The 25,038-nt window shown below is 39.5% G+C and overlaps 1 protein-coding gene across 2 annotated transcripts in view; it reads left to right on the forward strand.

Moving 5' to 3' along the window:
• The first annotated feature begins 8,698 nt into the window (after positions 1 to 8,698).
• The window catches only part of LOC102229946 (mannosyl-oligosaccharide 1,2-alpha-mannosidase IA-like), a 204,663-nt gene continuing 188,323 nt past the window's right edge, over positions 8,699 to 25,038 (forward strand). The window contains exon 1 of one of the 2 annotated variants that reach the window (XM_023331092.1): positions 8,699 to 10,263. In XM_023331092.1, coding sequence (XP_023186860.1) covers positions 9,724 to 10,263 — 540 coding nt within the window. In that variant the 5' untranslated portion in view covers positions 8,699 to 9,723. The remainder of the gene's footprint in view (positions 10,264 to 25,038) is intronic. The other variant, XM_023331093.1, reaches the window with a different exon arrangement.

Consider the following 25,038-nt stretch of genomic DNA (forward strand, 5'->3'; position numbering starts at 1 on the left):
TATTTCAAAATCATTTTTTCAGTTTTTTAAAATATCTTAAAGTTTACAGTTTAAACTTTAAGATATTTACACATAAGCACTTTAGCTTATGTGTATTTCTTGTCAAATCAAATGACATTTAAATTAGCTCCTTGTTTGTTTTGTGTGTCTTCATGCATTGGTAGAAAACGGACTAAACCGTTTGGTTTAGAGGCATTTCTATTTAGTTCGCAGAACTAAATAGAACATAGTTCAGTGGCTTAGCTAATAAATAAACAGGAATCTAACAACTGCCATGCAGTGCATTGAAAATGAGTGAACAACTTTAATGGACATTCAGAAATTCTTAAGGAAATATTGTTGATGATAATATGACAAAAAATGTCTGACTTTTGATGACATGTAGGCAGAGGAAAGGCTTTAGCCACTCAACCTTTCACGGCTAGCTAAGCTGGATTGGTGGCATCAGCTAACTCACTCGTTGGTTACCAAGCAACAATCTCCTGAGTAACTTGCACAGCAGCAGTTTCAGATTTTGCCAACGTCCCTCATGACTATTTAAAAATTATTTTTTAAAATGGTGTAGAATGAAAACTATGGATAAAACAAGAAAGGTCATCCCACTATTTTGACAGTGTAGCAGATATTTAAAATGAATAAAAAATAATCAATATTTATTAATATCAACACTTATCGATATTGACTGATATGAAACATTTATATTGTGATAAGCTTTTCAGCTGTATCATCCAGCCCTAACCTTTGCACATTTCTGCATATTTTTATAATCCTGTGTCAGGTTTTGCGCCACAGTCCATAATCAATCTCTTCATCCTCTTGCTTTACTTCCAACATCCTGCAAGGCCACACCTTTAAGTGTCAGGAAACATTTTGCAACAGTCCTTCAAGAAACAACTCGTAGGCATTGTGACATTATTGATCTGGACACACGGGAACAGGCCGATGCAGCTCAGCCTGTTGTTTGATGTATTACAATGAGCAGAACACAGAGATGGACTTTTCCATCGGCTTCTTGGTTGTTCAATAAAACATCAGGGTGAGTTGGAAAAAAGGATTGAATGTTTGAAGACAAGAGTAGAACAACAGGGGCTTACAGGACACCGTAAAATTTGTAGGAAATGTTTTAGAGATAGTCCGCTGTTTCAGGCATGAAGGACCAACTGAGAGGCATTATGGTAACTTTACACGTTCTGACTGTCAGTGACTGTAAATGGAAAAACACACTCAGTAGAGAGGGTGCACAGTGACAGCCCCTGGTCCCCTGATGCATTATGTCTGTGTGAATAACTCTGAACTGATAAACCATGAGTTGCTCTGATAACAAAGCACAGTTGAGGGATGCATCCTTATTAACTGCTTGCAAACATTATCACATTGCAGCGCCAGATTTTGCTCACTGTGCTTTCTGCCAAAATGATTTTCGTACATGAACAATCAGGGTGCCGGCATGTTGAGCAATGAGCTGACAAGGACGCGTTCTGTATGGGTGTGTGTGTGTGTGAGTGCAGTCTGCCATCACAGTAAATGACATTTTAGCAGCAGAAGCAAAAAATGCCATCAGAGTAAATGTGAGGTGGATGAGAAAGGGGTTTTGTGAGGGACATTTATGTGTGCAAGCCATTTAGGTTTTAGTGAGAAAGCATCCATGCTTTGGTCTCACCCTGGTCTGTTGGTAGCAGTGACACTGTATTCCCTGCCTCATCCATCCTTGTGATAAACTAGGCTGTCACTGGCCAGTGAAGCTCCATGCAAGAGCAATAAGTGGACTCATGTATAACCTGGCATTTTGAGAAACCCCAATTTGATGTGTCTATTAAGCAAAGGCGGAACACATAGAATTGCATTTATCTGTGTTTCACTGATTAGTATTTTTGTGGTCTCTATTTTTTGATATCTGTGCATTTTCTGAGGATACCCTGGCCTTCCCCTGAATCGTAAGAACACACAAATAGCACCTACCTTAGGAATAGCCAAAGTGTGGCCCCGGGGGCAATTTGTGGCCCTTGGACTGATTGTTGTTGTCCCTGATTGCAATTCAAGAATGAGACAAATTTAGCCCCTACAACTTCTCTTAAGGCTTCCTTAAGTGTAGGACTCATTCCTGCAATACCTGAAGCTGTGTTAATCCTGCAGTTCATGAGTAGCAATCAGTCTCTAAACTGGAAAAGGCTGACAATGTTTTCCTGTCAGTTCTACCTATTTCTATTAGTGGCAGCCTCAGTGATACATCCACAGAAATGGCATGAGGTACACCTTTTTCTAAAGGCAGAGAGGTTAAAGGTTCACTTGTATTTCACATCATGTGAACTCAGTTTGATTGATGCACAAACAGCCATGCCTCCACAAAACCAGTCAGAATCGAGGAAATCCTCTTGGCTGTGGGAAAGCTGTGCAGTCCCAGTCACACAACCTGGTCCTTCTGATGTCAGCAGCAAACACAATGAACCTACTGAACACAGGACACCACCTGCAAATCTAATTTAGGGTGCAGCTGACTGATAAATAGACTATTTTTCTTCACTTGTGCTCATCTGGACCCTTACAATGAAAACCTGGGCAATTGTCCACAGTACCCATGTTAACTGGAGATGTCATGTCACTGCATGTGACATGACATGCTGCAACAACAACAAAAAAGGATAATCACACGTAATTTGTGGTTTAACAAGAGGGGCAATGATGACTTGACTTTGACTTTATTGAACTTAGTGAAATAAAAGAATAAACAACATTATATACAAAGAAATTAAATTTTAAACAAAAGAACAGTAATAAACTATATCTACATGTTTAAAGGAGCGGGTAGAAATATGAAACTTGTTTTTGTACCTTTTGCTCAGTTTTCCTAAAATCCTGAATGCCTACACGATCTGCTTGTAAACTGCAGAATGCCTCTTTCTGGAGAAATTATGAACATTTTAAATGAATTCAGGGCCAGTTCTTCTCAGAATCGGAGCCAGCGCAAAGTGCCTTTCTCTGAATACAGACTGTCCTTTTCTCACTGATGAAGCTTGCTAAATGCTTCATAGATGTATCTCCTCTCAGGGGAAACTCTGTCAGATCTGAAACTAAAAAGACTAATTCAACAATTCTGCCTTCTTTATCCTCTTCTGTTCTCTAAATTACAGACACCCAGCAGACTGACTCACTGATGGGCTGCGCTGAACAATGGCTCAACAGTGAAAACATGGAGTCAAATGGAATACAAATTGCCTTAAAGTTAGCTCAGACTAAGATAGATACCTGACTGTGACAAAAAGGGAGAAAGAAAATGCCAGAGGAGTTTTTTTGCCTCGTTAGATGTTAGTCAGAGCATTTCACTTGAGCTTTTTTTTTTTTTTTTATAGAATATGCTAAGATCTCTTATATTTGATTTTTAACCAGAAAGGGATTGTTTTAAAAATGATCAAGTTAAAATGTGGAAAAATCTGTTCGCTTGGGTCACAAAACGTTCCTCATGCATCTTAGACAATCCCATGGCCATCAGTGACGCTGACAGTGTACATTACATGCTGTAATTATTAAGATGTTGGGTGGCTTCTAGAGGTTAGATGAAGGATATGAAATTCATGTTCAGTTCAAGGAAAAAAAAAATAGCCTTGATGTGCCCGAAAGCTTGCTGCTTTTAGAGGCATTACAGCAATACTGCTGTGCAGGCGGTTTGCTAATGGACAATTTATCTGCCCATCTATCTTATTTATTAGTGAGAAAACACTATGTTTACAGTCCCCTCTCTGTTCTCCTAACACAAATATGATTTAAACACACACAGATTTCTAATTCTGTTGTACTCTTTGGCATAAACATTGTGGGCTGCTCAAACCATTCAATATCATGATTCATAGTGCTCAATCTGAGCTTTTCTAAATTTGAGTTTAAACGATAAAACTGGACAGGAGCCAAAACTACAAACTACATGGTCTTTTAAACGCACTACATGCTCCTCAACAGCAGATGCTGGTTTATTGATGGAGATGTTGGTATGCAAACTGCAGAGATAAAATGTAAACTCAGTTGATGCTTAGTCATACTGATTATTTTAGGTTCTCACTCATGCCTGAACTATTTAAATCTGCAAATAAAGGCTATGTAGTGAGACCTACAGCTACAGAACCAGCAGATGAAAGTATTTTATTGTGCACTGAGAAGTTGGAAATCAGTACAATTATTTCAGCTCCACATCTATGAGCTCATATAATTTGTATTTTCTTAGAATGCATCATCTGAATGTTAACTTTAATTAAATGTAATTAATATACACAACATGGAAAAAAGCACGGAGGCATCCCTGTTTTAAGGTTAACAGTACACAGACTCCTTATGTAACACCGTGGAAAAATAAAAAGCATTCAGGCAAGATATCAGGAATATCAATTTGAACCTCCACCTGTCTGGCTCATTCCGAGGTAAATTTACACATGTCCAAAAGTGCCAAATTCATCTGTTTAAGCATTCATACATAAGTTAAACAGCATGGGCAGATCAGAACCTGTGTCCTGTTCGTTTTTTCAGGATTCCATCCAGGTTTATCCTGAACTTTCACCATCGCCTCTGTCCCTGTTTCTTGCCTGAATTTTGGTCTCATCTGGCTAGAACACCTCCTTCAGCATGTTTGCTGTGACCTTAAAAACACTATTTAAAACTGCTTTCTCTTTCACCAAAGGTTTACCAAATAATCGGTACTATATCTTCCTTTAAGTTTGTGATGCTATTTGGTTTCTAATGTTCTCTAACAAGCCGCTGCAGACTTCAAAGTGTTTTATACCTTATTGAAATTACACTAACTAGGCTGGCTTTCTGTAGCCTTTTTTTTCAATTAATGTTTATTTTTGATTGTAAAGAAAGGTATGAAGAACGCCGAATACAAATGCATGCCACACTTTTCAGATTCTTACTTGCAGGAAAGGGGGATGGAGGGTACTAAAATGATGTGCTACTTTATAAGTGTGGTATATCGCAGAATCTAATTAAAACACACTGAAAGCTTGTAGCAGGAACAGCAATGGAATGTAAAGAGGCGTAGGAGGTACGTTTTTCTGTTAAATGTAGACGATATAAGACTATAAAAAAACACAAGAATTAGAATTGGTTTATGAAACAAACCTATTCAACCAATATCAACATATATAAAGAACAATAGCTATAATTGGGAATCCGATTGAATCTGAAGGATTTAACTGTAAATTTCTCTAAGGGGAACAGGTGCTGCAAATTAGGTGATGTCGGGTCACATCCGGTTCAGCAACGTTACAGTCTTGGACTTTTCGCTTTCTTCGTGCTCTAACAGTGTTTTATTGAGACAAGGTTTTTTTTTTTATTATTTGGAAGACGTCTTGATATTCTAGGTAAGTGTTTCATCTCATGACTGGGATGTCGTTTTTGTCGCTGCTCAAACTGACGCACTGATATAACGATTTTAATCAGGGGCCGAAACAGCTGCGCAGAGTTTGAGTTTTTCAAAAATAAAAGTAACAATAGACTTCAAAAAAAAAAAAAAAAAAAAAAAAGACGATTTCAGGCAAAAATCTAAAAAAATAATGGTCTTTTACTGTCTAACTTATACAGTTTTGATCGATATTGTGTGACTTGTCATACCAAGCGTGCATCTTCCTTTTTATTATGGCGGATCGCAAGCAACTTTATGGTGCAAATTCTATTTTTTATGTGCATATTCTATTTTTTAAATTGTGTATGCTTTCCTTAATCAGTAAATATCCACTATGTTTCCCAAACACGCGTCAAGTTATTCTTCTTCTTTTGTACATTATTGGCCAATGGCAAACAAACTTAAGATGCATATACTCCACCTACCGGACTGGAAGGTGGACATTTGCGTTAAGTGTCATGCCTCCCCTTGACGTGACACCGGCTCCGCCCCCATGCGGAAGTAGAGCAAACATTCGACAAACATAATGTAAATAGTGTTATATTGGCAGGGGTAGTGGAACTCAGTACATTACCCAACATTTTTTGAGTCATTTTTGCTTTACCAGCTAACATTGAGGAAAAGATGACAGGCAAGAAAATTCTGCTACAACAGTTCTATAAGGTTATTTGCAGCAAACAACATTAAAACTCAAGTCTTTAGCATCCAGAGAAAGAATGAGGGGCACAAAGTCTCATTGGATGTGAGCGTGAAAGCTGTGTCGGGGGAACATGTTGCATGTACAAAACAGGTGAGTAATGACTTACAGAATTGTGAAAATCTACCTTCAGGAAAATGCTTAAAAATAAACAGTATCAAAAAGCTGCTTAAATGTAAGTATCACAGTTACTGCAGCAGGTGTTTCCATGCTGCCATAGAGCTACCATGGAATTTACACACATAAAATCAAGGATAACTACTTTCACTTATTGATTTTTTTATTTATCCTTATGATAAAAAAACGATATTTACTACCAGTTACCTTTGTGCAGACGAACATGGGGTAATTGCTGTCGATCATAGTTTTATTCAACTGGATATGAGGTCGGCTGCAGGCCTTGATCCATTTCTTGCAGCATTCCAGACTCCGTTTGGGTTTGAAAATGTAATAAATTGTATTTTGCCCTCTACATGCTCTGGGTAATGGCTGTTGGGATTGCATGTTTCCTACTGACAACGTAGGACTGTCATTTCCTATTATTTTCCTTGAAATCTCTATGACCACTGAGTGTTAGTTCCCTATATTGTACCCGTAATATACTGCAAAGAAATATGGTTATGCAAATATCTACCAGCAGGATGTCACTCAGTCATTTTGGTTCTGTTAGGGGTTCTATTCAGAGGTGGCTAGAGAAGCAAAAGATTGCACTCATGTTAGAATGTATAATGTAAACTGTATATTCCAATTTTCTTGCACAGCATATGTGCACAATACTTGGTTTTGGTTCCTTTTACATGAATTGCTGCCACAATGCAGAGAGGCATCAAGATGATAAGCCTGCAACAGTGCTGAGGTATTAGGGAGGCCCTGATCACCTTGATAGTGCCTTCAGCTTCTCTATTTTGTTCGCTCAACAATACCCAGCTTACAAATCAGGCAGCATGATATCATGATCATTAAACCAGGTCATGGTACTTCTGGAAACTTGGGTTCTGTCACTCCAGTCCTCCTCCAGACTTTGAGACCTTGATTTCCAAATGAAATGAGGAAAAATCATCTGAAAAAATGGGGCTGCACAGTGTCTTATCTAGAATTGCTCTGGATAGTGTTTGAATGTTATACTGTACATGGGTGATCCTCTGGCTTTCAAAAATGACTGTTAGAGTAGTAAAGTGGTGACAGTGACTCAGAAAGAAGGGATTCAGCTTGTAACTAGTGGGTTGTCAGTTGAAACCTTCTCTGTCTCAGGGGAAGACACTTCACCCGCCTTGCCTACTGGCGCTGGTGCATCACAGTTGTCTGTCTGTCAAACTGCCCTGGAGTAGCTGTGGCTATAATCTAGTAGTTTGCCACCATGTGTGTGTGAATGGGTGAATGTAGTTTGAAGCGTTTGGTGTCCTCTGGACTACATAAACTGCTATACAAATACAGGCCATTTGCCATTTACCATAACTGCTTACTTAACATTATTCTTATCCTTAGGTATGTGTGTCAGTGCACAGTATTGTCTTCCTGTGATGTATTGGGGACCTCTCCAGGGTGTACCCCAGTGCTCGACCGATGACTGCGGGAGACAGGCACCAGCTCCCAACTCTAGGGAAATAAATAATGGATAGATAAGATTACTTTGGACCACTGAACAACAGTCCAGCCCCATTTTCGCCTTAGCCAGATACTATTGACGTTTCTGATTCAGGGGTGGCTCAACACCAGGAGTGCAACCCATGTTCTGCATGTGGAGCCTCTTTAAGCACTGACTTGCACTGCCATCCATGGACTGATGAAGTTATACTCGCTTTTTCTGCCACATCTTTTCTTTCCACTTAACTTTCTGTTATCAACCAGCTGTCAAGTCAGTAGTCTTCCTTATAATTGTAAAGGCCATAAAATTGCTTTTACAGGTTTCTGGACCGATAATTATTTTTCCTGTTGCTTTTTTTTATCAACAAATTGTTGGGTTTTTGTTAGCTGAAGCCACATTTCTTAAAATTTACATGAACAAACAGAACTATCAGCCTATGTGCTGAATCTGAATTAATTATACTTTTTAAATTACCGTTACATACTGCTATATTTTTTGGGGGGAAGATTTTATATGTACATTTTAAATTATATCCATATAAAAGTATGACTGTCTCCATAATTTGTGAAAATTTTTATACAGTTGTAAAATACAGTTAGAAGCACGGCAGGCAGGTTACACGGGTATGAAATGGTTTGCGTGGGTACGAAATGGGGCTATGATTTACCAAAGGGGCGAATTGACTCGGAGCTAATTAAAACATCATCGGTTATTTATTTGTTTTTATCATGCTGCCTTGCTGATGAGACAGACATCTGCAGCAGATGCAGACATCTCCTCTTCAGCTTTTCCAGGATTAATCAGACTTGTTTTTTCCTCAGTAGTGTAGATGTCATCCCAGCACGCAGAGCCATTCAGACCTCTCTCATTTTCATCAAACGGATTAACCGTGTTGTGATAAGCCGCTGTGAATTTCCATCAAGAAATCAGACCAGCCCACTGGATTGTCGCGCAGCGGACAATTTCAGCTCTCTCCCCCCCCCCCCCCCCCCCCCCCCCCCCTCCTCTTCCTTATTTTTCCTCTTCTTCACCCTGCCCGCACTATATGTTACATTTCCAGCCCTCTCCTCTCAAATTTCGACGCAAGCGGACGTCCGCGGCACAGCGACGGTGCGCAGCAAAGAGAGCGGAGCGAAGCACGGCAGGCGGCGGGCACCGCGAAGCGACGACGCGGCAGCAGCGGCGGTGGCAAAAGCTCTCTCTCTCCCTCTCTGCCTTTTGTTGGATACTGGCACACTGGATGCTGGATTTGTTTCTCATAGGGATTTGGATCGAGACTCGGGATAACTTCACATGGGACAAAACCCGCCTTCTTTCACGCCTGCCAGCGATTTGTTTCGCCCGGCGTGTTGACGACGGCAGCGGAGTAGAGCGGAGAAACCGGAGGCTGCCGGAGGAGCGCAATTGACAGATACGGAGACATGCTTATACACGCGTTTCCGTCCACCAGCTGATTGGGGATAGAGGCGAACAAAGCGGCGTGTAATCTATTTGAAACAACGTGATATTGTGAGCTGGTAATGCAGAAGCGTGGGTCTGCTGAAACGGAGATCGGGGAAAGATGCTGTGATGTTCGCCTTGCACCGCAGGGCAATGCGTTGTAACGATCTGAACGGCGTGGAATAACGCACCGAGGCACAACTTTGTTCAAAGGCCTAACAATCGTTAAATTATCTCATTTAGTGGTGCATTTATTCCTGGAGCCGATTACTTAAGTTTATATAGCTTGTAGTGTTTATAAACGCAGCCAGCCCTAAAGCTGTGTTTAAAAAAAAAAATAAAAAAATGATTTGCAGTATAAACCCACATCCTGCTCTCTCTTGTTGCCACTAATACGACCCAGAGTTGCTAATTTATGTAAAAACTAACTGTAGGTGGAGTCGGGTCTAACATTCGCGTATGCAAATCCAATCGATAGTGAGATAAAACCACTGGGGGTGTGTTTGGAGTCCAGCATATTTAGTCTTTACACCAGATTGAAGGCAGCAGAGGCGCTGCTACCAAAGCACCGTGTGGTCTACTGTAAACCCAGCGTAAGCCCAAAGGAAACTTTCAATGGTTTTTCGAAAGTTGCCCGGTGTTTCTGCATCGGGCATGGGCCTGCGCCTGTCCCAGAAGTTCGTTTTTTTACTCTTCCTCTCGGGTTTGGTAACACTGTGCTTCGGAGCCCTCTTCTTTTTGCCGGACTCCGTCCGACTAAAACGCATTTTTCTCTCAAAGACAGAAGTCCAGCCGGTCACCGTCGGCTCCGGGTCAGAGAACGATGTCAGGGAGCACCTCAAAAGACCCAAGGAGCCGGAGCATACGAGGGGCATGACCCCGGGCAAAGGAGAGACGAAGAGCCGTAAACCCTCTGTCTCCAACGAAGCCACCGAGGAACGGATGGCAGGGGGCAAAGCTCAGGAGGACCTGACCCTGTCCAGGTCCAAAGCGGATTCCTTGATGGAGAGAGTCTCCGACGCTGACCATGATGCCAACTCGGATACTTTTAATTTCAAGAAGTTCCAAGGATGCCTGCTCAAACCTGCGCTGGGACGAGACAGCGGGAGTACGGCAGACCCCAAGAACAACGACCGCAGGGAGAAAGTTAAAGAGGTGAGGAGGGGTGGATCTAAAAGTTAAATATAGTCCTCATGCATTGTTCTGCCAAGATCTGATGGTAGTTGCAATGGTTTAATGTAAACCAGGAAGTGAATTTGGAGTTTGCATTGATCAAATTATCTGATACAGGTCTGGCAAAATAGCCTGAAGGGAGATTTTCTTGTGATGTTTGTTCTGTATTTTTAGTTGGCGTTATGCACACTTTCAAAATGTACAACCTTTTCAGAGCATGCACCAGACTTACAGCAGTGGTACAGCTGTCTGCCTTCTCCTAATGCATGAAGACACAAACCGAGGAAAATACATTTCCAGTGCGGAATATGATTTATCTGACAGTCTCATTATAGAAACTATGGGACAGTTCTCAGCTGAGCTGCTGTCAAACAGACTAAATAATTCCCTCCGTCATATCACTGTCCTGACATTACCCAGAGCTGATTTTTTTGGTTTCAGATACATTTCTGTCAGATTGCTCCTGATGAAGACAAAGAATGGTTAAATATTTTAGTGACTGAAATTTCTCGAATTTAATTAGACCAGGAATTCTGCAAGAGGAGAATAATTAATCTTTTAATTTCATCTCTTATCAGATCTATATGGTTTTTGTTGTAGTTTTCAGTGAAAACATGCTTCATAACGTCAATCCTGCGCTGTGCTGTAACACCTCCATGTCCTTTATGCAATCGCTTCGAAATGATGCGACTGTTTGCAGTGACGCTCTGGCTTGAAGCTCTTTTAAGTCAGCCTTTGTTGAGCCCTGTGGCACCAATAAGGGCTCCGGAGTGGGAGCGTCTGTAGATCTCACATCTGTACCCACTCAAGGCAACTCATGGCAGTGAGAAGAGGTGGAGGGAGCGGGAGGCATGGATGGGGAGGAGTGCGATGGAGGCTAGTGGCTGGCGAACACTCTCAGATGGGTTTCAGCTTTGGCATGTGACACGGATAAGTCCTGTTGTCACTCTCTTTTTCAGCTTGGTGTCACCCTCTCACGCTGCTCACATTCTCTCATGCCTAGAGCTGATGTGCTACATGGTGATGAAGGCGTCAGAGGACAAAGGGTTATTGGCCCTGGTGCCCTGAGCTTCACTGACTCATAACTTCTCTCGCTGATGCTCTTTCAAGTAGATATCAGATTGGCTGATCTGTGTAGCTAAGTGCTGCACAAGGGAGTAGTTAGCCCACCATCCTGTCATCTAAATACTGATGCACAATGTTAGTTGTTTCCAAAACTAGAGCAGGCACACAGAAACCATATGTGGTTTTCTGCTTTTTTTTTCTCTCTCCACCCTCTCCAGTTTGTCATCTGTGCTGCAGCCAGCTTCTGTTTTCCTGGAGGCTTACATTCATGCTGCCAGCATTTGCTGACACATTGTAAACTTTAACTTTGTCCAGGTCTGCAGTTGTAGTAAAAAAAAACCCCAAAAACTGAACCAATACAAACAATCTTTTCCTGTTCCTGTTTCAGCAGTTCTGTGTAAAGGTTTTGAGCAATGCTCTTAGTTTTGTGTATTTTGCTTCAACGTGACAAGTTTTTTTTAAAAGTAGTTTATAGCAGTATTTCTTCAGGCTCTCTAGAGATTTTTTAAAGTTTTCATTTGGACTTTTGCTGCCCTTTCAGTCTCCGGCTTTCCTGTTTCCAGAATAATGTTTTTTTTTTGTTTTTTTTTTATATCTTTTTTTTAGCACCAATAAAGGAGACTTCAAAAGTCACAGGATGAACCAGTGTTGGTATGCAGGGACAACTGAGCATTGAAAAAAATGCTTAGTTCTTTCACAAGAAGTTTGTCACAATGACACAGTTAATTCCCAATTACTGACATAACTTCAAAAATACTTTATGAACAGTGTGGTATGGAATTGCATTAAGTCTAATTATGACCAGAATTGGCAGAGTTTTAGCTTTATCAGCCCTGACTGATGACTGGTTGGAAACTGGATGAATAAATGCATCTTATATAAGAACTACAAAGCTGCTGGAAAAACACTCTTCACTGTGGGTGTTGCTGTTGAATGACGAGCCAAAGCTGGTCATTTTCAACATCATTGGGTTAAAAAAAACAAACGTATAAGGTACTATTTAAAAGGAAACTGTTTTGTATGAAAGATGAATGCATGCCTGTGGTACATTCAGGCCATGACAGAGGGCAAGACTTTCAGAGGACAACAGAAAGGCCAATAGAGTACAGCAAATATGCAGTTTTATCCTTTTGATCATTTAAACTCTGTTTACAAGAAACATATTGTATTTGATAATGTTGGTGGCATTTTGATATAAAGTTAATGCAAGGTTCTACATTCTTTAAGAAATGCTCACAAGGACTGTTTTTCAAATGCTAACTGCGCTACCTGCAAGTATAACAGTCTAAAGCCTCTTTTAAATGTCTGCATATTTTTTTAGCTTCTAAAGAGAGATTGGCAGGTCAAATCCTTACCAAAACTGAATATTGGAAATTGGCAACAACAATTCTGTGTGGTTCATTTCTAGTTTTTTTTCCAAGACAATGATTGATAAAGTACATTTAGCTGAAACTTACGTAGATGATCAATTAAAGGTTGATATATCTCTTGGATTCTGGGTGAGATCTTTATAGCATTTTCAAAGATCAGTCTCTGATAGACATGCTTTTTAAATACTGCATATATCCTGTATTATGCTCTCTAGGTCAGATAAAAATAACTGTGCAGAAAATTAGTTAAAACTGCTAAAACTGAAAGGAAAATGCTGAAAGACCCTCAATGTCCGGAGAATTGTTGATTAAAATCACATTAGGAGATCACAAAAAATTCTTGACTTCTTTGAAGCAGACTTTCAAAAAGAGAGAGACATTGGTGCACAGCAGTGAACACTCTGTGAAGCCTAAGCTATCATACAGAAGTTATAAATATTTTATTGTTGTACCAGTTTGTATTGTCTTCAGCTAACCCATCACTGCAAATGCATTTTTTGCTCACTTTAATGGAATGTTAGAGAGAATGTTACCCCCCACTGCAAGCCGACAGAAAGGGGCTGCTCCGGCCCACTGAAGGCTTCAATTCCAAAACTGTGAATGGGCATCGTTTCTCCGAACTGCCAACAACAAGAAAGCAGACTCCCCACATTCTCCCTCTGTGTGTGCATCCACTGCCAAGATGGGGTGAAACGAGGGACAATGACCGCGTGATCACACATCACTAATGTTAAAAGGCAGCCCTCAGGATACCAGCCAATACTCCCAAAGTTGCCAAGGTGCTGTGTACCTATTCCAACAACTGCCTGCTAAAGTAATTCTCATCCAAAAGTCCCCAGCAGGATAAAGATGGGAGTCTTTTTCATACAAACCCCTTTTTGTAATTCTGTGATGATTTTTTTAATTTTATTTTTTTTCTCGCTGTGTTGCCTGCACTGCTGCCTGAGTGGCTTTTCTATAAGAAGCTGAGCAGCAGGAATCTCACCACAAACATGCATGCCGAGAGCAACAGAAAGCATGCATATTTTGTTTCGGGTGTCCTTTAAGCTAAAACTTCGAGTACTGAAGAAAATGCAAAATGCAGAGATGGAGTGGGAAAAACTGGAGTAAAGAGTCTGTCTGAGACTATTGAGGGCTCAGTGGCTTGGAGGGCTGGAGCACCTTCAGAGTGAAGCCTCCCTATCTCTCTCCTCTGCTGGTCTTCACAACATTTCTTACATCAAAAGGGTAATGTGCATCTAAAAGCCGTATCTGTAAAGCCGGCGATTTACTCCTCTCTTCGTCCACTGACTGCTTGACAGAGATATGCCGATGCAGTCGAATGAGGCCTTTGCTTGAGGAAATTGGAATGTACTCTATGCCATGGCTCCAAAAGGTGATGCATATGAAAAGAGAGAAGGTAACACAGAGGAGGAGATGGAGCTGACAGCTGAGATCTGCAGTGAGAGGACAGACCCTCTGCAGTTTCTCCTGGCACAGCCTCCTACAGTGGAGCAATAAGTCTTCAGGGCTCCTTTGTCCTGGTTTTGTGCTCACACTTGCTTAGTCGGTCAAGAGCTTGGGGATAAACGTGGAGTTGTAGATTTACAGATAGAACGGTTTGCTGCAGCTGCATTTTTGTGTAGACTAAAAGCAGTAATCACCTGACTGACGGATATTTGTGTGGGTGTATGTACATAAACCAAAGTAATGAGCTGTATATCAGTTTTACTTTTTTTTTTTTTTTTTTTAGAACTGATCCTGTTCCCAGTTTTCTTTTTATAGACAGAAAACTTCCAAGTGATGGTTTAAATATAATTCAAAATACAGTAAAACTAACAGTTAGTGGACATCTATGATTGGTTGGCTCTCCTTGCCGATACATTTAAGACATTCTGACACAACTTTGGTGAATTATTATGATTAAAAGAAATCATTTATAACAAAGTAATTCTGCTCATTCATTTCAGTCTTATTTCATTATGTTTGTCTCTGTAACTACGCTGTACGATATTGTAACATCTTACGATGGCGTCGGTGCTAAATATAAAAATATCAGTTGCAATATGTAGCTATTTTCTTTCTTCCTCATATGCGCATCATATATTCGGTGACCTTTTAACAGTTTGGGTAACGTCACTTCTGTCTAGTGTGAACAGCAGAGACTCTAAGTAGTTAAATATTATATTAGCTTTAAAAATGCAATTTCATAACAGCTGGAATATATTAGCCAACAATCATTGGATTCCAAGCAGTCCTTTCCAATATGAATGTTGCACAAACCGGTATTTTGATGATGATATATTGACGATACAGCCATAATCTTGAAAACTTCAACTGCCAAATAGTTGTTTATGGTCATCAAGTAGAGCTATGCTTATTTCATTGTTGCCGATTGAAAAAACATTAATTTCAGAGTTCTTCAAAAAAAAAAAGGAAATGTGTGAAGAAACGTATGTGATCATTTGAAGTGATCAAAAATATTTCCTGTGAAATCTTAATTGGTGACATTAAGCGGCTGGAGCTGTAAAGCTCCTTGACACAACCACACACAAACTGGGAAGTACTCCCCAGAAATAGGTGATGCTGTAGCTGGACTTTAAATCTACTTATAGAGGTAATGACAACAGAGAGGGGTGACTGACTGAAGAAAATGCTCATGTTAAGCCGGTCCCTTCTAGCTGGCTTGGAGCGACGTGAACTCCGTCCTTCCTTCATTTCCCTGCTGCCTCCTCTCCTTCCCGTCAGGTGTGCCGAACAACTGTCTATCTGAGCTAGAAAGATGGCTTCCTACTGTGCGAGAAGAAAGAGACGGAAGATGAACAAAGTCTTAAGAAAAGGCTCACACTCTCCTAGTGTTGTCCTGCAGAGCTGGAGCGTTTGTGGTTTTGCTCTCCTCTGTGGATGCTGTGCAAATGTCAGCTGCTGGGGTTTGGAATGTAAGCCCATCGTCGTCTTTGGTCTGTTTATGTAGGATAGTGAACCGCCTGGACCGCTGTATATTGATATATTGTGCAAGTCAATGATGGCAGAGGCGGGTCTCATCTATTGCTCAGTGCTGCTTGGCTTGGCCGCAGACCTTGTCTGTCCAGCAGAATAGAATTGATGACTTGTGTTTGAGCAGCATTCACAGGAATGTTGTAGGTGTTCTGCCTTATGTTTTTCCCCTTTCTTTTCTAAAACAATGGGATCATAAACAGTCATTTTCCAGGTTAATCTTTTTTTATTGGAGCTTGTGTTATTATCTGGGTCTTTGTGTTGACAAACCTTTTAAAATGCAATGTGCCTCAGTGAATGCATTTCAGTCTTCAAAAACAGAGTCCCTTAGTTGCATCTACAAATTCAAGTAAAAAATTAGATGTACATTGACATGACTTTGAGGGCCTTGTAGGTGGAATAATAATGATTAGAAAACTTATTTTTCTATCAGAAAATCTTTGCTTAGCTGAATATATTGCTGTTTTATTATACGGCACATTACATTTGAATCCAATAGTTGTCCTGTTGACAGATTTTCACACCCTAGCTGTTGTTCCTTGCAGTTCCTCCAGAGTTACCGCTGTCATCTCTGCTGCTTCTGCGGTCAACACTCTCCTTGTTCAATTCTTCAGTATTGATATATTTTTAATTGATCAATTCACCAGTGCTCTGTGAGATGCTTGAAGGTCAGGGATATTGTTTTCAGCCTAACCCAGTTTTGAACCTCTCTGCAACTCTACCCCTGATCAGTCTGGTCTGTCCTTTGCATTTATGATGCTGTAAAGGGAGTTGACAGCAAATGTATGCAACACTTTTAGAATTGTATTTGTAAACACTGAAAACAATCCTTTCTTTTCCTACCACTTAATAACTATACACTACTTTGTGTTCTTTCCATCACAAAAAATCCCAATAAATATAAAATATGTTTATTGGGTTTGAAAACAGTTGCAAGGCATGGTCCTCCTTTATTGCCAATTCTTCTTAGTCTTAAAACACTGACTGTGCTGACTCACTTAGAAAAAGGTTGGAGCAGAGAGATGTCAAGTTCTGAATAGTTGACCCTAAAGGTTAACACATCTACATCCAGGAAATGTGTGTTCTGCAGGATAGAGGTAAAGGGAAGTTGGAGAAAAAAAAGGCTTTCGATATGGAGTGAAAATAGTGTCAAAAAGATTTGTGTGTGCGTAAAATGATTTGTGCGTGCGTAACAGGATTTGTGCGTGCGTAACAGGATTTGTGCGTGCGTAAAAAGATTTGTGCGTGCGTAAAAAGATTTGTGTGTGCGTAAAATGATTTGTGCGTGCGTAAAAAGATTTGTGCGTGCGTAAAAAGATTTGTGCGTGCGTAAAAAGATTTGTGCGTGCGTAAAAAGATTTGTGCGTGCGTAACAGGATTTGTAAACCTTAAAAATAAAATACATGTTGAAAAAGTACACACAAATCCCCAAAGTTCTCGCCCTTCTATGTTAGCAATATCTCATGTCTACGTTAGCTAAGCTACTATTAGTCCTCGATTAGTATCATTAATAGTATCATAAATATTTTAACTTTGGGTCGAACTACTTGAAACGTAAAACGTAATCTGAAATAATCTAAAATATACGCATTACAACGGTCAGGAAAACGTGCAAATTTTAACATCCACTTACTTCGGACGGTAGACCACGAACACGATCACTCGGCTGACCCGCCATTCTTTTGTTTCTTCTCTCAGTTTGAATGAATGCTTTTCCCAGTCAGAGCGGAATAAACTTCCACCACCTAGTGGTTGAATTTTTTTACCCAAGTAATTACAGTTCTATAGGTCCCAAATGCGGATTCATATATAAACAATCTTGTAGTATTAAAAAGTAGACGTGGGTGTAATGACATGTATTTTTCTCTCACAAAAATATGTCTAAGCCACGAGACAAGTAAAGAGAGAAATACGTATTGAACTATGGAAAAAAGAAACAGTTCCGAAGAAAACTCAGATGTCCCAGCTTTTACTAGCATGTAAACGCACCATCCACACACAAATCTTGGAGCTTCCACCGAGGCGTGAAATGAGTCTCAAAAATAGTTGTGCACTCGTAAACGGATTTGTGTGTAACTGCAGTTTTGTGTGTGCGTACCAGGTGGTTTGTGTGTACTTTTTCAACATGTATTTTATTTTTAAGGTTTACAAATCCTGTTACGCACGCACAAATCTTTTTACACACGCACAGATCTTTTTACACACGCACAAATCCTGTTACGCACGCACAAATCCTGTTACGCACGCACAAATCTTTTTACGCACGCACAAATCTTTTTACGCACGCACAAATCTTTTTACACACGCACAAATCCTTTTACACACGCACAAATCCTGTTACGCACGCACAAATCCTTTTACGCACGCACAAATCTTTTTACACACGCACAAATCCTTTTACACACGCACAAATCCTGTTACGCACGCACAAATCCTGTTACGCACGCACAAATCCTTTTACACACGCACAAATCCTGTTACGCACGCACAAATCCTGTTACGCACGCACAAATCATTTTACGCACACACAAATCTTTTTGACACTATTTTCATTCCATACTGCAGGAAGAGGGTGATCAGGTGAAATAAAGACTGACATTCTTTTGCAGTCAGGATAGTTTTATTGTACTTTTTATTTCTTGCAGAACTCTCTTCAGGGAAAGGAGTTGTTGAAGCAGGCAGGCCATCCAAGTTTAACTCTGGCATTTATACATCAGTGTCCACATACAGCCTTTTAAAAATACTTTGAGAATACTCATTGGCTGCTTTGTACAGGTATGTTTTATTACAGCATGTGCTCTCAGTGATGTGTGTATGAAGGGAAAAGATCCTATGGTTGTTTATTGAAGGGTTATTAAACACCACGAGAGCTCTAGGGACTTCCTTTGAATGAATTGGTGTCTAATTTTTACAGTAATTTTTATTGTCTTTAGATGATTTCTTAGGACAAACCAGAGGTTTTTTCTATAAAACCAACTATGGAACAATGAGTTCTTTCTGAGGTCCTGTGTTGGATTGAAATGTTTTGACTCAAAGTGAGACTTAATTTTGAAATGGTTCTGCTGTGAAGATGATAGTGAAATGTTGCATTGCAGTTTTAAAGCAACACAGCGAAATGCTTATTTTTTTGGTCATAATTATGACGTAGGTTGAAGTCTGCAGATGTTTTTCCTGAACCTCTCTGTACCTCTGTGTTTACACAGTCCGGTACTTAAATAAGCTTTCATAGGCTGTTTGTTTACTTTCCAGGCCCTCTATGCCAGTGTTTACTGTAGCCTTCAGGTGTTGCATCAGTTGCCTGTAAAAGTAAAGGGTAAAGTCCCAGGTTGTATTCTGTCAAATTTTGATCCTGTGCTTAAAGTGAAGAGCTGGGTTCATGCTTCAGTCTTGGCTCTGTGTTTTTGGAAGTAAATGTCTGCTTTTCTTGGATTTTATCACCTCACTCTACTTTTTTTTTTTTTACACAATCAACTCCTTTATTGTTGCAATGTTGCAATAAATTCCACGGTAACCCATTTATCTAGAGTTTCCAGCAATGCTGACATAATGGGGACATCGTGTGTGGGTACATCTTAATCCTGTCTTTGATGTCCTGTGATAAATGGGAGAAAAGCTCTACTTTAGAGTATCTTTTCCCGGTACTTTCCTCCCCTTTGGTCGTTATATTCATATATTACCATAGTAAACTTAAAAGCTAAGAGATCCAACTATTTATGGACTATAAATGCATCAATCAACAGGATGTTCTTTGATGCACTTTTTTAATCGGGTGAAGTTTAGGATTACAAGCTTTGATCTTGTAATTTCCTCATTCTCTATTGAAATCAAAACTACTACCTCATTCAAAGAACCTGCAGCACATTTGCAGCAAATATCATAAACTGTAAATAATTTCATCTGAAGCAGATGGAGATGTGGTTTCTTGTATTTTGGTATGAATATTTAATGAAAGAAACAACAATTTATTAAAGAGGACAAATCACATCTCATTCTAATCCATTTCTGATGGTTCCTAATGGATTAAGAGAGAAGAAACACAAGCCTAATTAAATAGTAAGCAAACACTAAATAAGATAAGCTACAAATTGTAAAATCCACACAACTTGTTGATTTAGAATGGAATCTCTTTCTACAAATTATTGCTGATTAAAACCTAAAAGTGATCCAGTGTGTGTGTAATTCGTACATGTCATAAAGAAGGATATTTTGATGGACTAACTCTAAATTTAACGTACAAATATAATTAAGGAAAAGGATTTTAGAGAAAAAAGCGACAAACTGAAAGTATTGGAAACCACCAGGACAACCAATTAAGAGGTTTGCAAAAGCATCGAAAACCAAAACGATTTAATTTTCCTAATTAATTTAGGAAAATTTAATTGTATTTCAAGATTTTATTCCTTGACCTATTGATTATTTGAAATTGAGAAAAATAAAAATTGTAGTCTAGAAAAATAAAGAAATGTTACTTTGAATACTAGTAGCCATATTGCCCATACTAAAAACTGCAACTGCTTCTGCACCATTTAATGATGAGGATAAGAAAACAGGAAGCTTAATCTTTATGATCCCTGGCTTGGCTTTATGTGAGACTGTCCAATGTAACAAACACATGTTCTGTGTTGAGAAGTGGCTTGTTATTTGCTAAGCAAGTGGGTGCAACGGGAGTGGGCTGGAGATCAAACAGTCTTTGGAAACACAAGATCAAAATCCAAAGGTTCTCTTTTAATTGTTTGTTAAAAAAAAAAGTTTTTCTAACTGAATTTGCAGGTTAGACCTAAAAAGAAAAAGTGAATCTGTATTGGCAATGAAATACCTGTTTGGTGCAGGTCTGTCCAAAACAACAAATGAAAAGAGGATTTAACCTTTGTAATTGTCCTCAATGTTGCAGGTGGTCTTCTATTACATGTCTTGTGCATATTGGATTTAGTGAGTGTATGATGGCCTGTTATGTGTGTCTGCTTGTTGTTGATGTAGAAAACTGAGGGGATAAAAGGTCTAGACATGGTCTTATTTACTGTAAGCTCTGCTTGACATCTTTTGCTTGGTGCTGAATGAAATACCCAACACCCCCTTTACCACCCTGCCACCGACATCCACCCATCCTTTCACTTCACTCTGGCTTTGCTGCACAGCAAACAGGCGAGAGGAGAAAAGAGAGAGTGGCCTAGATGTAACCAAAAGACAAACAGAGCTGCTAGCTGAGTCCCAGCCCCTGGCCTTTATGCCTGCCTAATTGGTCAGAAACAGCACGGCCTGGCTGTGTTCAGAGTAATGCAAAGAGATCAGATTTGGGCCGACGGACCTTTCATGTCCCCGTCTGAGTACCTCTTATTTTTTGTTTAGTCCTACTGGTAATGTTTTGTGCATAGAAAGCACCGTCTCTGACTGTCTGTGTTACTCATTGTTTTCTGTCTTGTCATCCTCCCTGCTTGTTGGTATTGTGTGGCCGCAGGCATGTTTACTACCAACCATCCCTTCCTCTGGATCTCCAAACAGCCAGCGTGAGCTTCCTGGCTGCTGTCGTCGCATATTGTCCCGTCTGCGTTGTTGTTATTGTTTGGTGACACGGTCTCGGCCTACTTTCAAGATAGCCAAACAATTCTGTCAAATCTTTGACCTACAGTTTAGGCAGATACCTGGAAGATGACTAAAATATTGCAGCTCACATTTACTCAGATCAGGTTTTAGCCTCATTCTGAGCCATAACTTTGAATAGAACTCTTATCAGATTTTTTTCATGGTCAGTACTGTGCGTTGTTTTTTTTTTTGCGGGTTTGGAGAAAATGCCATCTCCCTAGTGATTTTTCTCCTTCATCAGCATCCACGGGCAAATTGCCATTAATTAGCTGAATGCTTACAAGAACGTTTTAGCCCGAGCTGGGTGTATTTGTTCATTATTATCGCAATTAGGTTCTTAATCAAATGGCAGCAATGGTGCTCAGTGCTCATTAGGGAGCCATATAGATTTCTTGGGTTTCCGCCGAGGATGTGTGATGGGCTCGTCAGATAATGGCAATTTTCATCCATGGGTTGGCGGCAAGGCTGTGGAATAACAAAGAAACTGATTCCATGGTCAACTAATGAGTGGAAACGAGGACTTTAGTGATCATTAATCAAATGGAAAGCGAACTAGACAGGTTGTTTGTCATATTTTTTGGAGACCAATGTGAAATCTGACACACTGCTGAATGTGGATGATACGGGCAATAACTTCTACTCAATAAACACGCATAAGTGTTTGGATACTTAAGTTGACCAGAAGAAAGTTAGGCATTTTAAAACTAAATGATTGTCCTCTGAAAACATTGAATGCAATCTTTACATGCTTTCACTGACCCCAATCATTGGTGAGAAAAGGTTTTCCAGCAAAACAAAAATCTAAAAACCATCAGGTTACCTTTATGTTAACACCTTACAGTTTTGTTTTCACATTCAGTGAAGCATGCAATGATCATCAGTAACAGGAAATGGGTGTAGCTAGTTTCTGAAGTATCTTGTAACGGGTTTTTGGATAACTCCAGATGTGTGGTTTCAGTTAAACAGAAGTGACAATTTGTTGGTCTAGACTCTAGACCGACGAGCCTAAATACTGCTGACGTTGAGTTGTACTCTGGCTTTATATAAACAGTTTCCAAACAAAACAACCTGGTTTTCAGATCTATTTACTTTCATTTTTAACTCTTCCAAAGCTGCAGGTAGACTAGAAGTCTCTTTAGCAGGAAATTGTTGCTGAAAAAAAACAATAATGACATCAGCACAGCAACTGGTGCTGACCCAAGAGTAGGGAAGTTGCCGTTTCTGCCTGTACTTGCATGTTTGCTGTGGATCAAAAGGAAATTACATTGCATTTCTTTATATGAAAAGGGATATTAACCTCAAAGAAACAGCTCACCTCAGTAACCTCAGTAAATTTTCTTATTAGAAAATATGTGTTTAGCTTCCACAAATCATAGAAGAAAACTGTTCAAATCTGCATTTACATTAAATGTCTCTCTCCAGTGTTTTTCAACACACCTATACACTGTCGATCTGGGACTTACAGACTGTGATTCACATCACCTACTCAGGTTCTTCTCTCTCAACTAGTGGCATAATGGTGCACAAAATCATGGTTTGGCAGATTTTTGCTACTGTTGCAGTAAGAGAAATTAAATATTTTAACTATAGCCTAAATACAGCATGGAAATAATATACTCACTAAATAAAAGTGCATCATATATTAAATCACACTCAATATGCGTTTTCAGTATAGTCGTAAAGGACTCCTTGAACGCAATATTTGGCACTATGCTAAATGTAATGCACTCCTGCACTATATAGAGTAATAAATTTAGCCTGCTGAATGGACAATAACTACTGTTTTATTTTAGTAGTAGTGAGGTGTAATGGTAAAAAAAGAAATGTATAAATATGGTAAAATTATAATGAATAATTTAATGGCAATTTACAGCAATATTATAGCAAATAAATATTTTTCTATCATACAGCTCCCTTTCAAAATTAAACCATCTCAAATGAAATACTTTAAAAATATTTGAGATTTAAAATAAAGATGACAAAAATCTACAAGGTGCATGTTTAAATTTTTTACAAACTTCTGAAGAGCTATTTTACCTGCAGAGTAGGCCAAAACAATTAAATTAGAATTAAAAAATAAAACGTTGAGGAAGCTGTAGCATGCAGTAATGGTAAAGAAAGAAGAAAACCAACCAAAAAACATTTGATTCCCACATTTGCAACTTTTCATCAAGTCAAGTCATGTTCAGTTGTATTGCACATTTCAGCAACAAGACAAAGTGTTTTGCATCACAAAACCATCATACAGTGAAAAGCTGGTAGAAGCTTTCCCCAAAATGTTTGCAGCTCTAATGGCAGCAGACAGTTCTTCTACAAAGCATTGACGAAGTAACTGAACACAAATACAGATTTTCATATAAGACCAAAAAAGTAATACATATTGTATCCTTAATTCCACCTCACAGTAATGCCTTTCGTTGTGCCCTGTTTGGCTGTAATGTGATAAAATATGCAAAAGTTCAAAGGTTTCTACTCTAGCTCCCATCTGTTATACGTCTTTGAATCGGTTTCAACATGTCGTCTATGAAGCATTTTGCTCAGGTGTCACTGAGTGAGGGACGGTAAACCTTAAATGTTACCTTTAACAGCCTTGGCCTCTAAAGTAGCGGGAACATGGCTTCTACCTGCAAATAAAGGACCTGAAAGCAAGTCGACACAGTACATCAAATTTACTCCAGAGTTGTATGCAAATTTACAATGGCAGCTTGCACTATAATGATAAAGGTTTTTCTAATTCCATTTGACAAATGAACCATTATTCTGACAGTATATCATTTGTCTGAGCTGTAATATTTTAATGAAACTACCGCTTTTATCTCCACTGAATATTATGAGAAGAGGATAGTTGCACAGCTCAACCTTTTAAGATGGATTTTTGCCAAGATCTCAGCTAAGTACTGGCTTGTAACTTGGCAACAACTACACTATGATATCATTTTGCATACTAATTTGACTACAATTGTTAACAAATAAGTTGAAATGAGAACAAAAATATAAGAACTGATAGACATGTTGCTGCTTTCTTTTGGATGTCTTGATAACACAACTGCAGCAACAAGACAGGTTAAAGTTTGACTCTCTAAGCTGTGGAGGATATGTTGAAAGTTTGGCTGTAATTATGTTGTAAACCCTTCTTTTATCAATGCACTACTTCCACTGAAACATAAACTCCCAACTGGTGAGACCACAGCTGTCTTATTTCAAACAATTTTTTTTTCTTTCTCAGAAGAATTTTGTGGGTGTTGTGATAGTTTGCCAATAGTTGTCTGTAACTAAATCTGTAGTTTTCCTTTAAGCAACCACAGATGTTACGAGCCGTTCTCTTAGATCTGGAAGTTTTTGTAACAGTTGTCAGTGCTCTGCTTTTAGTCTGTACATAAAATGTAAAGCATCTGTGGGTACTTTCCACTGGAAAAGTCGAGCAGAGTTGCTTTCAAAAGGGAGCACAAAGGTTATGGAAAAAGTTAAGCTAAGGTAAATGAAAAACAGTTCTATCTCTGGGGGCAGGGAGCACAAAGCATGCATGTGTGGGTGGAAGGCTGACGACGCTGTTGCCATTCTATTTTCCAAGTAAAATGAGATGGATGCATGCAATTAATTCTGCTGTGACCATTAGCTGGAGAGCCGAACCCAGCAGAATCAGCAGTGGGAGGCTGGAGCAGAGCTTTGCAGTGTGTCTGTCTCTGCATGTGACTTTCAGACTGCTTGATACTTGAAACACAGACTGCTCAGGGATTTGTAAGGCCCAGAAAGTCTACACAAAAGG

This window comes from Xiphophorus maculatus, chromosome 3 (genome assembly GCF_002775205.1).
Source record: "Xiphophorus maculatus strain JP 163 A chromosome 3, X_maculatus-5.0-male, whole genome shotgun sequence".
Taxonomy (NCBI): Eukaryota; Metazoa; Chordata; class Actinopteri; order Cyprinodontiformes; family Poeciliidae; genus Xiphophorus; species Xiphophorus maculatus.